Consider the following 17,334-nt stretch of genomic DNA (forward strand, 5'->3'; position numbering starts at 1 on the left):
AGCGTGTCAGTCCTCTAATTGTATGAATCATTTTCTTTTTGAGGATGTGCTCTATTCTGTTGAAGGGCAGGTTCATAAATCACAGTCTTTAGATTTCTGATTATGTTTTCCATGAGAATTAAGATATATTTCAGTATCAGGATTTGTGCTGTGATTGGTAATGTCATTTTCAGAATTTGACCCAATAGTATCTGCAATGCTTTCATTTCCTCATTTTGGAAAATTAGACAGTGCTGACAGGGCTCACCATTTTGGGCTTTTTGCCATGAAGATAAAATATTTTAGTGAGTACGTTTTAATGAGAAACACAGGGGCCTATTCTAGCTGTTACTGGGCGAGAGGCAGGACTAATCGCCAGTCAATCACTGGGCCACATATACAGACATACAACCAATCACTGTCATTTACATGTCATAAAGTGACAAGCAACTATTTATTCTCTCATTCACCAATCTGGTTAATCTGGGGTCTCCAATTAACCTACTGCATGTTTTTGACTTTGGGAAGAAACCAAGGGAAACCCATGCAGACAAGGGAGAACATGGAAGCGGAAGCGCTCACCCCTGCACAACTGTGCCACCTTTTTTTTTTTTTTTTTTCAAGATTTTGGACCAAAATTACTCAATTTGTAACAGACATGCATAGAAAACAAATTCCTCTTCCAGGAAATAGGATTCTTTTATTGTAACACAACGCCACAAGACCTGAAAGTGAGAACTGAAAGGGGTGTATGGTTATAACTTCCTTCATTAGAATCATTTCCTTTTTATGATCATGCTGAATAGACGTAATTGAGGGCAGGTTTTTCAGAATGTTATCTGTTCTACCGAAGATAACTCATTCAACCTGTAGATCTTTCACATCAGGAGCCAAGTCATTGCTTGCAGTGTTGAGGATAAAAAAACATTAATGATTGAGTAAACTTCCTGCATCAGCCATGAGCCTGCTGTAACCACCAGTGTAGCCACTGAAAGAGGACTAACATCATCGCTCACAGTAATGGCTCACATTCTTCCCTCGACATCGGGTTCATGTTGTTTGGTAAATAGGCTGTGAAGAGGTTTTAACTCACATTATGGTGTACACAAAAAAATCAACATGTAGAGTTGAACTTTTTTACCTGAAAACAATGAGACTATATATTTGTGCCAGTGATGAGGAAAAACACTTCAAATCATTTTTTGAATAATGTGGGTGAAAACTCCCTTGAAAAGTTTTGCATTGACCCAGATTGCAGGTCAATATCTCTTGTGTTGACATTGTCTAGCTCAGAGACATATTTGGGCTGCCAGACATGGATCGATGACTGTCTCTTATATTTTGTTTTAGTATTTTGTTTTTTTTCTTTTGCAAATTCATATGCCTTTACCTTTGAGGAAAAATTAAATAGAAATACATCGCTAGAAGTAAGCAAGGAAAATAATAAAGAAAAAGTTGTCTAGAACCCAAAAGATACTGCTTAAAAGCAGGAACAATTCATCTTCAAAAAATACTAAAGGACTGTGAATGGACTGGGGTTTTGTATCTGGCATGTGAGTTACATGTCTTGATATAAACAAAAAAACCATCTAAATATGGTGATATTTATTTCCATATCTCCCACCCTCTCTGGAGTAGATATTATACATTTAGGATGTGTTTTGCTCAATAACGTTAACATTTTCACATACTGATTTCTTACTCATGCTCCATGCAGCATGTAAGATAGAGAGTAGTTTATTTCTCTGTGATGGGAAACTTGATTCTTGAGGCCCTGATGATTTTTGCCTCTGTGTCAGCGTAAATTGCTACTGTCAGTTGACCTCTGACCTTTACATATCTGTAGGTGACGTCCTGTATGAGCTGCTGCAGCACATCCTGAAGCAGAGGAAGCCCCATGTTTTCTACCCGTCTTCCTACTTCCCAGGGAACTCCTTCCACTTACTGCCTGAAAGTGCTGTACAGCACCTTAAGCTCGAAGGTCGGTGCAGTGTATTGTGATGTTTGGTTGGTTTAATCTGTGGAAATTATCTAATGATATTAATGATATATATTTCCATATTCTCTTGCTATAATCCTTCTTAACTTTAGCCACTACATTCTCTTATGCTGATAAAGAATCTTAACATCAATAATAATTGTCAATAATGACTAAGACTGTCTTAAGTTCCTTTGTGCAGTTTATTGGAAAGTTGAGCTGTGTTTTACAATGTCGCAATATATGTCTTAATGTTCAGCAAGATAAGTATATAAGTACACTTTGTTTTTTATACACAATAATTATAGTTTTGCTAAGTAGTTAAGACATTAAGAAAACCAGAAACTAAAAGATTATTCTTTTTCGCTTAAGTTATTTTTGAACCACTGATGACATATGTGTATCATAGAAAGAAGAAAAAAGTCAACTATTCTTGTTTTGTTGCTACCAACATGTTATTGATGAAATACCTTAGATAGTTTTCTGTCCTTGATGGGAAGCAATGTGGCACTTGGACAGTAACACTGGTCGACCGGTGCTGGTGGTAGCGGAACCGGTTCAACAAGGATGTGCTGCTTTTTATGTGAACCGGCTTCAGTATCAGTCACCATTGAGTGCCTTTTCGTAAATGTGTTTTAGCCTACTCATGTGGTGTTTGTCAACTTGATTAAGAGTAATATCTGAGCACACCCTGCAACAAAGTTAATGTCCAAGTACAACCGGAGGGAAGTTAACAATTATTAATCCATGCAGACTCTCAACTACAGGATGTTAGTGACATCTAGTGGAATTTTCCATGTCCAGCCACTTAAAGGAGGAATCTGACATTATAATCTCATAACTTCCTTGCAGCAGGAACAATTTAGAGTAGAACTTATCGTACTAGACAATATACTATGTGATTAAAAAGGTAATTACAACAAATTAAGCTTATTTAGTCAATCAATAAATCAATCAATACAGTTATTTGTCATTGTCAAAAATCACACTGTCACATAGCAACGAGAAATCACTTTGATCATCCTCCATTGCCATAGTACCCCTATGAAGTGCAGGGAGAAAAAGAGGAAAGTACAAGAGTGTGCATGACATCAGTGTCTTGAGAGTTATTGGAGTTTTTATTGAGATCTAGTTAACAGTTATTGTGGTGGGGTGGGAGGCAGAGAGGGAGGACTGTTCAGTTAGTAGCTTCACTGCTGTTGGTAGATGCTGCTGGCTAATCTTACAGTTCTGGCGTGGATGCCTCCTCCCAGACGGGAGCAAGTGGAAGTGGTTATGTGCAGAATGGTTCTGGTCCCGCAGGATGTTGTGTACCTGCTTCAGACAGTGGGAACTATGGGTGGTGTTGATCTCCAGAAGACTGGTACCAGTGATTCTTTCCGGTGTTTTCACCACCTTCTAGATGCCCCACAGCTTGGCCATAGTGCAGCTGGGAAACCACAGTAAGAAACTGTGGGTTAGTATGCCGGTGATTGCACCCTGGTAGAAATTTACCAGAAGCTTCTGAGGGATCTTAACACTTTTGATTATTCTCAGGTAGAAAAAGCGTTGTCAGGCTTTTCCCACGGCTGAGGGGATGTTTGCACTCCGAGTCAGGTCCTCCTGTCACTTTCGCCCCCAGTAACCTACATTTTTTAGCTCTCCCTACTAATGGGGAGTGGAGTAGGGATGGATTGACCAGACTTCCAGAAGTCAAATATCTGCCAAATATCAAGAAGGCAAAAGTGAGAGCTGAGATTAAATGCAATCTATGTTGACTTACTTTTAAAGGAGAAAATGGTCAGGCTTCATGGCCAACAAAAAAATTCCCTTCAAAACAGAAAAAAAATCCAAGGCAATTTCCTAGAACCAGTATTTGGAATTTCATTTCAGTTTTTGTTAAATTGCGTTAGCTCTATCTTAGGGATTAAACATTGACATCTTATATATTTTCTTAATCCTCAGAAACGGTACGACGGGCACCGTGTGGTACAGAGCCACTTTCCCAGCATCCGCCAACCATTGAGCTGAGGCACCGCACCCGGTCCCCCCACCAAATGGCATCCCGGCAATCCCCACCAGAACCAAACCTGCCCCGTGCTGCCAATGAGGATCACCTCCAAACCTTCTCCCAGCTGCCCGACAGCAACCACCACTTGCCCGAGGACATGTACCCTCTTTCGGTGTCCCCTGCTGCGCCAAACGGCCGCTGTGTGACGCCCCGGGAGGCGCCGTGCCCGGGCAGCCCGGGGGGGCAGGAGGCCGTACCTCCTCGCGTCATTCAGCTCATGCCGAGCACCATCATGAACCCGCTGTTCCTCAGTCCTAGCAGGAGTGGTGGGGGTGCTGCCATGGACTTCAGGCACAGCTGCAGTGGACCCTTGACCCAAGCAAATGTTGAGAACGGGCGCAAGGGGAAAGTCCACAGCCACCACCATCATATCGCAGTTGCCCAACAGCAACATTTACTGCAGCAGCAAGAAGAGGCGCTGTATAGAAACATCATTTTGCCCGTTTCACCTCCAGAGGACCAGCAAATGCCAATTGGACGGATAGCAGGTATGAATGTTCAAGTTAGAAGTCATTGGTTCTTCTGCCTCCTTATTGACACTCTTTAGGTTTTGGGATGTGACATCTTAGTTTTCTTTGATGTGTGTTAGATCACTGTTGACTTTCTGAAGACCTTGATTACAGTTTTGCGTGTGTGTGTGTGTGTGTGTGTGTGTGTGTGTGTGTGTGTGTGTGTGTGTGTGTGTGTGTGTGTGCGCACTCGCACATGTATGCATCACATTCAACTTTGAAAACTGTTGCTGTGTAATTGGTCTACATTGAGATTGATTTTAGTAGTGACAACCATCCCTTTTTGGTTAATTTTAAAGAAGCAACAACTAACTGATTCATTGATATGTGAAACCAATTAGTTTTTCCTAAGAATAAGAATAAGAACAACTTTATTTATCGCGAAGGAAATTGTTGTGCCAGAGTTTCAAGTAAAACATAACAATAATAAATAATAGTAGGAAATTGTGTAAACAGCATAAAAAAGGGGGGAGAATAAAAAATACAAATAAAACTATAAAGTGTCTCAGTAACAAGTCAAGGCTGTAAAGTATTTTAAGTCTTAAGTACAAGGTGAAAGATAAGGAGTGCACAAGAGTATGAAAAAATATAGCACACGCTGCTGTTATGAAATGAAATATTGCAAGTTATGAATATATATATATATATATAGATAAATTATTACGATTTACAGTAAGTGGGTTGCTCAAATTTCATCATTGCGTGCTTACTTCCGTTCGGTCACATGACCATTTGGTGAAACCCAAATGCGCGTGTGTCCAAAACTGTTGATTGTAAGTTCTCTTGCTGTATGTCGGCAGACTGCAGGCTGCTGTGGGACTATGTCTACCAACTCTTGTCAGACAGCCGGTACGAGAATTATATCCGCTGGGAGGATCCAGAGAGCAAAGTCTTCCGCATCATGGATCCCAATGGCCTGGCCAGGCTCTGGGGCAATCACAAGGTAAATACACGCCTCAAATAACAGAATATTTTTTTCTCTTCTACTATGGTACAGGCACCTCACTGAAAAGGGAACTAGCTTATTTACATCTAAGCTTCGTTATATTTTGCCTTTCTACCTGAAAGTCTAACTTAACTGGTCATAGCTCACTTTCATTACAAATATATTGTTTATTTGACATCAAAATGTACATGGAAACTTGCGAAGATTCAAATATACTGTTAGGCTGGCATTAAATAAGCTCACCAGTGCATCAAAAGCCATCAGTAATAATCATTAGGATTGAAAATGAGAGGATAAAAAGCCCGGGAAGACAATTATGATTTTCTGATTCTATTTTCTGAATGCTTATAAAAGTGGAAATAAACTGAACAGAAATAAAGATAGAGATATTTAAAGCTATACTGCCCCAGATTGGGGAAAAAAATGATTTCCTAAATTAAACTAGACATAAGGACCAAAAGTTTCAGTTACAATTCATCTATGAACCAAGTATTGAGTTCCAAACCCAGTCTGATGTGTGTTGCGACCGTGAGTGCTGTCTATTATCCGACCTTTAACACGAAACAGTATAAACTAAGGAGGTATATCGATCTTTTACTCTCAATGTCACTTTCCCATTGTGTCTGTAAATTATGAATCTTCCAGCCGTAGAGGTTTGAAATCCAAAACATTAAAAGACCACTCACCGGGAGCTCATTGTGTTTTTGTCCCAACTGTATTAAAGAAAGAAGTGCATCAGGAAATGCACAAGAGAAATGGTCCAGCCACCATGAATTAAAAAAAAAAGAAAAAAAGAAATACATGGATAGAGGAGTGAATTGAGGTGCAGCCTTACAGCCTTAGTAGAAAATGCACATTTGAAAACATGAGTTCTTATTATTATAGCCAGCCCGTCCTGCTAGCTCTTCCTCGCCTCATGTCTAGTGCCACATCGGCATAACTTTTTTCCTCACTTGGTTCAGATGTTCAGCCTGCCTTATGGTCTGGAATGGCACAAAGTTGTCAAGCCAGTCACCTCGTGTGTTCCATCATTTCACATGTTATTGTTATGCCTGGTGTGCTTGGTTCTGTCTGATCTGACAAACATTGTGTAGTGTGAACTCAGCTTCAGGGAAGCAGGGGTTGTTTTAAGAGTCATTGTTAATTTTTATCATATTAGACAGTTTGCAATGATGTAACTCAGCCTGTGATAGTAATCAAGTACTTCAAATATCATTGTTTTGTTGTATTTTCAACAAGATCAGCAGCTTGATCGGAATTTGGAGCAGGGCGTGCATAAATCACAACAATAATACATTTGTTACCAAATTATAATTGAACAGTAAAGTGAATAAAACAGGTGTCTGTTTGAAAAGACAGAAAACAACTTTTGGTGTAGAGTGTCACAAAGTGACAGAAAAATGAATGTGAGAAAGTTCCGGGCCACAACAGTTTCAGTTTTTATGGCAGTTTGCCTCCTGGTGGTAAGGAAAATTGAAACAGTTATTGTTATTATTATTGTCTATTTTGAGGTAGCACCTTTAATAGCACTGTAGACTGTTGTTTAAAATTGTATTTTCAATACTTAATTTGTTCAAGTTAAGTCTTACCAAAAAAAAAAGTGTTAAATTCAAAAAATAGCGCGTGTAACATAGAATCAAGATATTCCCGATTTGGAATGAAAAGACTAAATGTTGAAAAGCTTCCAAATGTGTTTACTTCTTTGAAAATGCAATTCTGAGGACCACTCAAGTTTGAATTTGTCGTGTCTGTTGGCCATGACGGATGCCCGGCTCTTTGTACTGCGTCGACGGAAGTCATCTGGGTGTTTATCCAAATTAGGTCTGAATGCATCACCTCTGTCATGCAGTTATTGGAGCTCAGCCCTGTCGAGAATGAATTCATTAATGGATATATCTGAAGGGCAATAGTGATGTTATGAGACATATTTTTCACTGTCTGCTCTTTCACATCACAGATATGTAACTGAACTGTGGCAGTCAATGTTTTTGCAAAAAAAAAAAAAAAAGATCTGTTGGCTCACATTTCTTTTTTGTAAAATGTCTTACAGAACAGGACCAACATGACGTACGAGAAGATGTCAAGAGCACTGAGACACTACTACAAACTGAACATTATCAGGAAAGAGCCCGGGCAAAGACTTCTATTCAGGTATCTATATCTATACACAAAGTAATGGATTTTTTTTTTTATATCCAATCAAATGTTATTTTCCAGTGTTCTATATGTGATTAGTATGATTTTAAATTAGTGACGAAACTTAGTACTTTCTCTGTCCATATTATCAGGTTCATGAAAACCCCCGACGAGATCATGAATGGTCAGACGGACCGGCATGAGCACCTGGAGTCCGACACAGATTAACAAATTTACATCAAAGAGGAATGCTGAGGAACACTGGGGGAACAAATCAACAAACTACTACTGCAACAGCCGCTGATGCCTTTCGAAAGCAGCTTGAACAATCGTTAATGAACCCAGAGCTTGTGGACACGTCGGTCCCAATCGGAGAAACAGGAAGTTCGGTATCCCTAATGACTGCCTTGGGATATCATCCCCAGAGTTAAAAAACCGAGCCGAAAACATCATCAGTTCTGATTTTTCCTGATGGACGGAGCTGAAAGGTCACTCTGTGTCTCCATTTATTTTTAGAAATGAGCTGCAGAAGCAAGCCGATCACTTTGTGCTTATGTCACTTTTAAACAATGTTTTTGTTGTCGCCTCACATGAATTAGATTGTGGCATTTTGCTGTTTGTTTAAAAAAAAAAGAAAGAAAAAAGCTGTGTGTGTGATTATGTGTGTGTGTGCGTGCGTGTGTATGACAAGAATGTTTTCACTCTGAGTAAACATTTTGGCTCAAACTATATATTCTTACTGTGAAATATACTCCCAACTGATGATGTTTACCTGATCACATTTTAATCCTGTATTTCCTATCTGAATGTGTGATGAAATACGCATAATATCCACGTGGTGGCGCTGTCGGGCAACTGTTTGAGGGGCAGTGGATGTTGTCCAGTTGACGAAAACTATGAACAGCCTCCGAATTAAAAGCCAGAGAATTGTAGTTACAGAACATGCGTGTTGTGACAAAATGTGTGGATAGGTATCGGCACGGGGTGGGAGTGTGTTTAGGGGAAATAAAAGGGTAGGCGGGGTCTTCTACTAACTGAGCCCCGACCAGTATGATATTCGTCTTATTTTTAAGAATCGTGTGTCATACGAATGAAATCGGCAATTCCATATTGATATTTTACGAAACTAATTAGGAACACAAAATCTGAATGGTTCGCGTCTTTGCGTGTGCGAGCGCGACATTGATTTTTATAAAGATCATCAAGGGTATGCGCATTAAGGTAACTGTCCCGATTTATATATCTTAGTCGAATTTTAAAAGTCCGTTGAAGGTGATATTGGTACAGGAAAGTAATCTGATTACTGTTAGTCGCCAGCGGTGGAGCGGCGCGCCGTGCGCTCCGGAACCCACATAAAAAGTTAGTGCGCGCAGCGCGGAGTCATCAGACCGGGTTGAGGCGCGGCGGAGCAAAGACCAGAGGCGCAACTCCGCTGCTTCACACTTCGAGCACTTCCACACGTTCTCTCCGTGTGCGCGGCCGAGATCCCCACGGAGAGAGACACGCCGTCAAGGTGCGCGATCGCGCAACTATTTCCCCTGGGTCTTCTGCGTCTCGGGACAACCTGGAGTCCAAAAAAAGGAAGAAACACGCAGCGGCTTTGACCCCCGTGGGAATCTGGAGAATGTCCACGCCGGCGCACTAGATGAGAAGTCAGTGTGTCCGTCGAACCAGCTGAGCCTCCTTCACTCCACTCCAATCCACGCAGCCGCAGCCCCCACGCGTTCAGCCGCTCCAGGACGCACATGTTTACGCATCACGCAGGCCACACTGGATTGTAGTAGCAGCAGCCGCCTCGCCGATGGTTTGACAGGGCGTCGAGGTGCGGGAAGGGAGTGGGACATTGTGCAGGTAAGAGACACTCAACTTCCCACCCCTTCGAGCTGCGAGTTTCCGTGGGGCCGGTGCGCACGGCCGCACGCCGCGGGAATACCACCCACCCGCGATTTTGATACGCCGGTCATCAGCGTTTTCATCAATCATAATCCAGGCGGGAACAACCACCGCAATAAGGAGTAGATTAGATTTGAACCCTCGGTCATGGAGAGCACACTTCACGCATTATTAGCCCTGGCAGAAAAACTGAAGACTTTCCCAAGCAAAGTGGAGCAGTCAGATCTGGAAATCAGTTGACTGACTGCTAGATTTGTTTTTTTTTTTCGGTTTCAACTGCACACATTTAGATCATTTCTATTTTCTCATTTCATTATTGTCGACTCTAGCCTGCATCTCTTTGGTCGTCATCCTTGGAAAACTCATCTCCCAGATATAAAGGGGCGAGTTGTAGAAGAGCTGAAGTTTTTTTTTTTTTTACTAGGGTTTTTCCTTCACTGTCAAGGAGCCCCAAACCAAAATTGGATTTATCTGAATATAAAATGCATTTTTAAGCCGTGTAAAACAATGGATTCTGGTCATACAATTTGAATCCTACTAGATAAACCTTAAATTATGTTCATTCTGTACAAAAATATTTTCATTATTTTATTTAGATGTGGCACCTAGTTGCCTGGGTGTCAGCTAATGTTTTAAGGATCTACTGAGATCCAGAATCCGCTTTGTTTTGTCTTATCCACCACCCTCCCTCCCTCCCTAAAAAAACAAGTTTAAGAAACCAATAATGAAGACCGTGACACAAGCGGGAGGATCGCCTCATCTTCCGGCTGCCACCATCCATACACTGTGTGGAGAATGATGGAACAAATTGTACTGAAAATGGAGGAAGCACAATAGGTGGAAAAAAAACCCTGCAAACCCAATGTTCCCTGGTGTAGTTTATTTTGAGATGTGCTAATATTTGCATGCCAATTAGCAGCACATTTGTCTTTGCTTAATATAATTTAAAATAGAATAGCAGTGATCAAATACTTCAGCTCCTCTGGTCATCATAGCAGTTTTACAACTCTCCTCCTTTTCTTTGCAACTCCATTTCCCCCTAGACCTTGAATGATTGACAAACAAACAGAAGTCTAAAATGCATTGTTAAAATGCATGTTATTCAAATCAATATTTGAAGGGGAATTCCTAATTTGTGTAGTATACGTATAGAAAAAAAAATGTCTTCAATGCTTTGAGATGTAATTGAAGTTCCGCATATTGGGATGCAGCGATGACATCATCCGGTGCAGTTCGGAAACTTTCTGTCCTCCAACAGAAATGGCAGACCTGGAGGCCTTCAGTGAGCTGGAAGCATCAGCACCGGTTCTTTTACCGGGAATGACGTTTAGCGCTCTGGGTTTTCTGTCCTGGGTCAGGCTGGTCTTTCTCCTACTCAGTGGCCCAGCACTAGCAGTTGCATTAATTTTGAACATGATTAGCATTTCTTTAATCTTTTTGTGAGAGTCACATCTCTTCTCATTGCTTGCTTTGCCACTGAGCGTGGACGGACAGGCTTCATGAATTGCTGCTGCAAGCCGACCGGGCCGACTGCAGCATCTGAGCAGCTGTGACACTGGCCGCGGGGGTTCTTTGACTTCATATTTTTTTCTGGTGTCAAAAATAAGGCAAAATTTTTTAGATGAGAATTTTAGCAACCACTAAACGACCCGGGTTGCAGACCATCTGGTCTTTTTCAAATCAATCCATTTTAGATTTGATCTTGCGAAATGATTACTAGCTAACACTGGCACACTGAAAAATGGTTATACCCAAAGGTCCTCAAGCGAAAGTCCTAAAAATGAAAAAGACAACCTACGGCCTTAACTTGCCTTATTGTACCTTAAACACTAAACATAATGCTGCAATCCACAGTTGAAGAGTTATATATTTTGGTAGAAAAATAGCCTAATTTTGACCAAGTAAAGTATAGGGTAATAAATGTGATGGTTTCCCCTCTGTCTACTTAAAGGCTATTGTTTTCTGCAGTTCCAGCATGAAGGGGGATTATTAAGTCAGGCTTTCTGGTGAAATAATTTTTTCATTAAAGTCCGATGACAGCAAAATGTTAAATGAAAGGACTTGGTATCATCATGAAGAACTGCAAGCGCAACGATATCATTATCACTTGATTGTTATATTTTCCTTGACTGCTCAAGGAAATAGCTACTGGCTTGATGTCAATGTTAATTTTCTTTTACTTTCTTTCATTTCATAAATCAGACCCAAACATTGATATTGCAGACTCCAAACCTTCTCCAGAAACAGTTTGTCTTCAAGAAAGCACTTTGACTTGCTTCAAGAAAGTAATGAAAATGTTGAAAGCATGGAAGTGAGGAAACTGTAATATTACCGCCTGCCTTTTTTTTTTTCCTTTCCCCGTTGTTCATTAAAAGTAAACCAAGAACGAACAGTGCTTTTAGAATGGGAAGAATAATTTTGAATGTATAAGGTATTTAGCCTTTAAGCTGTAAAAACCCGCTGGGCGTTTATTCCTGGGCTCCCCAAATGAGAGACTTCAGAGGAGGCTTGCTGCTCCCCTGTATGGCCTTGATAGTTGAGTTTGTTCTCTCATCTCCTGAAACTATTGGAATTTGTTTGAAACATCGGTGGTTGATTGGCAACCACAGTGCAGGTGTTTGATGTAACAGGGAAGAGAGTTTTTTTTTCTGCTCTCGCGCTCTCACACATTCTGTTTGATCTGCAGCTTGCTTTCCTCTCCCCCTGTTTTATTTCAAGTAAAACAAATTCAAGAGCCACTGAATATCCAGGAGCTCTGAAGAAACTGTAAAATCATGGGTAAGGCTTCCTGTCCATTTCCACGTCAACCTCTTTCTTCTTCTTCTGAATCTCCCCAACAATTTCCAATTTAACTTTTTTCTTGATTTGCCTCATGACAGGTTTTTGCTTATTTTTCACATCTTGCTGCTGTGGGCATTTCCTACCCAACACTGAGAAAAATGTGATGGTTGCCGTTTCCTCAGTCTTTCTTTAACCACAGTTCACAGAAACACACTGTGACACAGATGTATCTGGTCTCCATCAAGATGCAAAAGTAACCCTAATGTAACTTGTTGAATATAATAATAACAATAATTAAGCTGAAATTATAATACAAAAACAACAATCATTATAATAATTCTAATAATAATTGTCGGATATCTTTTTTTCTTTTTTGATATAATGATAACAATAATAAAGCTGAAATGATAATACAAAAACAACAACAATTATTATAATAATTCTAATAATAATAGTCGTATATCTTTTTTTCTTTGTATGCAGCTTTATTGCTCAGATTCATGAAGCCTCATGATAAAGGTTAATTTTAAGAATGCAGGACTCAAGTGCACACAAGGGGGAGGCGTACAGAGTTCGACTGGTTTTATATGCATGGTCCATATTTCATGCCGTCTGTTGCCATCCCAGAATCTTCCTCAGCTGGGAGCGCTCTCTTCTTTGTAGTTTTACCGCCACATTCAGAAAGTACTTCTCCACTTGACTGTGATCCTGTTTCATGCAGAGGAAAGACGGAGGAACTGAGAGAGACAGGGAGGGAAATGAAGATCCGCTAAGCTATGTCCAGGTTTTATTCCCCCTGCATGGCTGTTTTATGTCTTCAGCAGGGTATTATAGTGTTGCTCCATGTGTGGCCCTGTGGCTTATAAACATATACCCGTCATGCAGGATAACATCAGCCTCTGGAAGTCTCAAAAAATCCCCACAAATTTTAGCCAGCAAACTACCCTCTGCCCCTTTGCCTTTTCCCCTCCTATCCATACCCTTCCTTATATTTCATTTTGATGTTTTCTTTTGCAAAGCTGTAGGCCCATGTTACTTTCATGATATGAGTCAAACCCATCTGGGACTGAATATCCTGTTTACCAGCTCAGAGCACTTGAAAATTCTGAGCTGAGGGAAAAGTTCTGGACTCATTACAGTTTTTCTGGTCTCATTCAAGGTTAAAGTCCTCTCCTTTACTTCTATGATGTTTTCTCTCGTGAAAGCAAATTCTTCCACTATTTCAAATCTACATATATTTTAATGCTGTGCTTTGTGAGCAAATCTCTAAGCAACCATGACACTTGCAGCATTTGAGGTGCTGTGGATAACTAACCCGTCTATTGAAAAAAAATACATCCATCTGAAACAGCTTATTGAGTAACATGCACTGCTATTTGTCAAAGAGAGCTATCTGATTTTGTTGATTTAACTGTGACCCTGTCAGTGAAGCTCTTGGATTGCCTAACTGGTATCTTGTAATTTCCAGAATGTCCTTGAGGATCATTTATTGCATTGTGATTGCTTGTGGTCTTTTGTATTGGATGACTATCTTGGCATCCATTCTTACAGTTTCCTTTCATTGTTAACCAGAAAAAAAAGAAGAAAAATTCTGTGTTCTTTTTTTCTGACAGTCAACCAAGAATTATGTTTTGAACATAATTTAAAACATGTTGCTCATCAGCTATGGGCTGGTAAAGAGAAGACATTGGTGTGAAAGACTTTGACTTATACCACTATATTTACAGAAAAGGCTGTACATTGTCGGTGGTGTGACTAGTGTTTAATATTAGAATACGATGCATTACAATCTATATGCAGTGTGTTGAAAAATCAACTCTAAAATAAAGAACTATCCCAGATGATCCCTTTTTGCAGCAGAAAAATGTCCAGGTTACAAAGGTGAAAATAAAGATGGTGTTTTTCTTTCCTTTTATTAAAGAATACTTGTACAAGGAGTGCAAAGAGAGAAACAGAACGGATTTGATTCTTTAATGGAACAGGGTCCGGCTTGACTTGTAGCCCTTGTCTTGCCTTAAAATGCCATTTCAACAATCAGGTTCCACTTTTTTTTATTGGTTTCATCTTTGTGATCCAACTGCAAATGTCCCATAACATTTTTTTTTGTGTTGGCAGATGTCTGTCAGACAACTACCAACATTAGCCTTCAGATTAGGGTTAGTTTCAGTCAGTGTCAGCAGCTGTCGTATAGGTATATGATATTTAGCATGCATAGAGAAAAAGTTGGTTTTCCAGCTTCATTGAATAACAATGACCAAGCCGCTTGGTAGTAGTGGAGAAGTTAGTAGTTTTACTAGAGGTTGTCTGAAAGTCCACATTGTGTTATTACCAGTGTTCTCTAAATTAATGCCTGAATGTGTGGACCCTTAATTTGTAAGAGTGTAAATGTACATTCTCCTCCGCACAGTGTCCTCAAATAATCTCGATATTCTCAGAATTTTCATCATGTAGCACTGCATGTAGAACTGATCTGTCTTTTTTATTTCACCAAATAAAATGATGATAATTCATAGTTGAGTTGTTTGTAAAATATGATAAAATATTGTTGTGATTTTCTTAATGATATTGGCACTTATGGGCAAACAATAGATGAATAATTAAATTGCATGTAACTGTTTTTCTTCCAAAAACCCTTTTTGTTGAGAAGGAACAGACAAACTATTTTCCTCTGTATGTAACCATTAATGTTTATGTTAGAGTCGCTCCTAGTGTTAATTAAAAAAAAAAAAAGTACTTTAAAAAGCTTTTAAAAGCATTTAAATGAAGTCTGATACATGTAACACAGGGATGAATTCTTTTAATAAGGCCATAGGGGGCCATCGAGTTTAAATCTTCAGACTCATTGCAGAGCCGGGTTTTTTTTCCTTGCAAATTTGAGTCTCTGAGGAGAAAATATTGAGATTTTAGTTCCTGTCTCGATGATACAAATCACACCTGGAAACAGGCTTTGATGTGCAGATGTGAACGGCTTCACAAAGAATTTGTTTCATTCATTAGATTGGATGTAAATAATTAATATTTTTCATTATACCTGTCTCCTTTCACAAACATGCGAGGGCGGTTTTTGAACACTGGATCCCTTTCAGCGCACTTCAACTCTATGTAATAATCTTGTTCAAAGATTCACTTTGTGTCTGTCAGTTATTTGGGGACAGTAAAGAGTGTCCGCCCCCTGCAAACACTCAAACTGAGGTTTCTACTTTATTTCACTCACTCAGCACCCCTTGGGCTATTTAACCAGGGAACTGTAACCCGAAGACCTGATACTTGCAGCCTGTGGCTTTCAGTCCGACTGCTCTCCCCACTTATCTGGAAAATAAGCCATTTTAATTGCTTACACACAGAGTCTTATCAGGCCATGTAGTGAACACAGAGATAAGGGCTACACAGAGCCAGGCATTAGTAACAGTATGAGACGGCCACAGAAAACAGAGCTATGGGGTCCCAAGAGGAGGAAGAGTCAGGAAATAGCTATGGCCATCCTATTAATTTCAAACTCGAGCAGTTCGCTTGTTCACTGTCGGGCTCAGGAGACGGCTGTTGTTCTCCTAAATCAAAGCTAATTTTAATGATCTCTTTAAGTCGACAGCACGTGCTGGGCTGACATGACCAACAAACCAACTGAGAATAGAGAATTAGTAAAATTACACGGACTATTGTGCAAAAATTGCCATGGCAATCCTTTTTGCTTTCTTGTACTCATTCAATTTGGCAAAAGAAGCACCTAGAGATTCAAAGTACCAATTTTTTTTTTTTTTTTCATTTACAGTAAATTGCACTACATGGCTAATTTAGGGAGACCTGTTTCTTTGTTTTCGTTTTAAATTCCAAGCCCTTGGGTTTGGAATATAAAATGTAGAGATTTTACTTGTCATACATTCATTCAGCAGTACGAGCCACCCCCTCTCTAAAGGAATGTAGGTAGCTGAAGTTTCACTATGTATTGTTTTGACCTGTGTGCCCTGCATGAAGAGCTTGTCAACGCAATGGCTGGGTAAATGTCAGCTTCACTAGGCCTCTAATGAGACCAGAGACTAAGGAGAGGGCTGACACCATCATAGGCTCAGTGGAGAGGCTCATTTACATTCTACGATTCGACAGCTGGAGTTATAAGTAGGGTGGGAGAGGAAAAAGAAACATATTTTGGTGGAGAGAGTCAGGAAAACATTGGTTTCATCTATTAAGACAGAGGTGCTTTCACTGGTGAAATCTCAGTCGCTCACGCCATAGATTTACCGGGTATGTTTTGTATAACGCGATGTTTAGGTGGTATTAAAAGCATGGCCTCCAGTCACTGCTGCAAAGAGTATCACATGTGAATACCAAATTTGGGAGGTTAGTCAAGGTTATTTGTCCATGTCGTGGGTCCATAGAGCATCGATACTGGTAATATCCAATAATTTAATCTCATTGGGCATCCAGACTTCCAGTACGGCATCAACACTTTGTATCTCTCTTGCAAAAAGAGGTTATTCGCTTTGCTAAATGGTGTTTTTAGATTAACAATGGCAAAAAGATTGACACTAAAAACCCACAGACATTTATGGTTGAGCGTAAACATTTAAGAAACATTAAGACTTGGACCCTATTGCCTGATTTGTTTTGCTGACTACTTCTTCCCTTTCTTGACCTTCCTTTCAGGGGTCGCCACAGCAAATCAACCTTCTCCATCTAACCTCATTCTTTGTATCGTTCTCCCCCACTACGTCCATAAATTTTCTCTTTGGTCTTCCTCTAGACCTCCTGCTGGCAGATCCAATTCCAGCATCCGTTTACTAATATATTCACTATCCCTCCTCTATAAATGACTAAACCATCTCAGTCTGGTTTCTCTGACCTTCTCTCCAAAACATCTAACGTGCTGTTCCTCTGATAGACTCATTCCTGATCCTATCCATCCTGGCCACTCCCAAAGAGAATCTAGGCATTTTCATCTCTGCAACCTGTAGCTCTGCCTCCGGTCTTTTGGTCATTAGAACTGCTTCTAGGCCATACAGAGTCGCTGGTCTCACCACTGTCTTGTACACCTTTCCTTTCATTCTGGCTGATAGTCTTCTATCAC

At 40.1% G+C, this 17,334-nt stretch overlaps 2 protein-coding genes across 5 annotated transcripts in view; both read left to right on the forward strand.

The window, feature by feature from the left end:
- Nucleotides 1-8,536, forward strand: part of etv6 (ETS variant transcription factor 6) — a 28,486-nt gene extending 19,950 nt beyond the window's left edge. For both annotated transcript variants that reach the window (XM_086146956.1, XM_086146957.1), the window contains exons 4-8: nt 1,826-1,960; nt 3,902-4,495; nt 5,317-5,459; nt 7,513-7,613; nt 7,751-8,536. In XM_086146956.1, coding sequence (XP_086003082.1) covers nt 1,826-1,960; nt 3,902-4,495; nt 5,317-5,459; nt 7,513-7,613; nt 7,751-7,826 — 1,049 coding nt within the window. In that variant the 3' untranslated portion in view covers nt 7,827-8,536. The remainder of the gene's footprint in view (nt 1-1,825; nt 1,961-3,901; nt 4,496-5,316; nt 5,460-7,512; nt 7,614-7,750) is intronic.
- Nucleotides 8,537-8,983: 447 nt separating this feature from the next.
- The window catches only part of LOC147234164 (chemokine-like protein TAFA-2), a 99,958-nt gene continuing 91,607 nt past the window's right edge, over nt 8,984-17,334 (forward strand). For 2 of the 3 annotated variants that reach the window (XR_015106163.1, XM_086146958.1), the window contains exon 1: nt 9,043-9,449. The gene's annotated coding sequence lies outside the window, so the exon portion shown is untranslated. Of the gene's footprint in view, nt 9,450-17,334 lie in introns of all 3 variants that reach the window. The other variant, XM_086146959.1, reaches the window with a different exon arrangement.

The sequence above is a fragment of the Fistularia commersonii genome, chromosome 5 (genome assembly GCF_037954325.1).
Source record: "Fistularia commersonii isolate RoL2024-O1a breed Wild chromosome 5, RoL_Fcom_v1.0, whole genome shotgun sequence".
Lineage (NCBI taxonomy): Eukaryota > Metazoa > Chordata > Actinopteri > Syngnathiformes > Fistulariidae > Fistularia > Fistularia commersonii.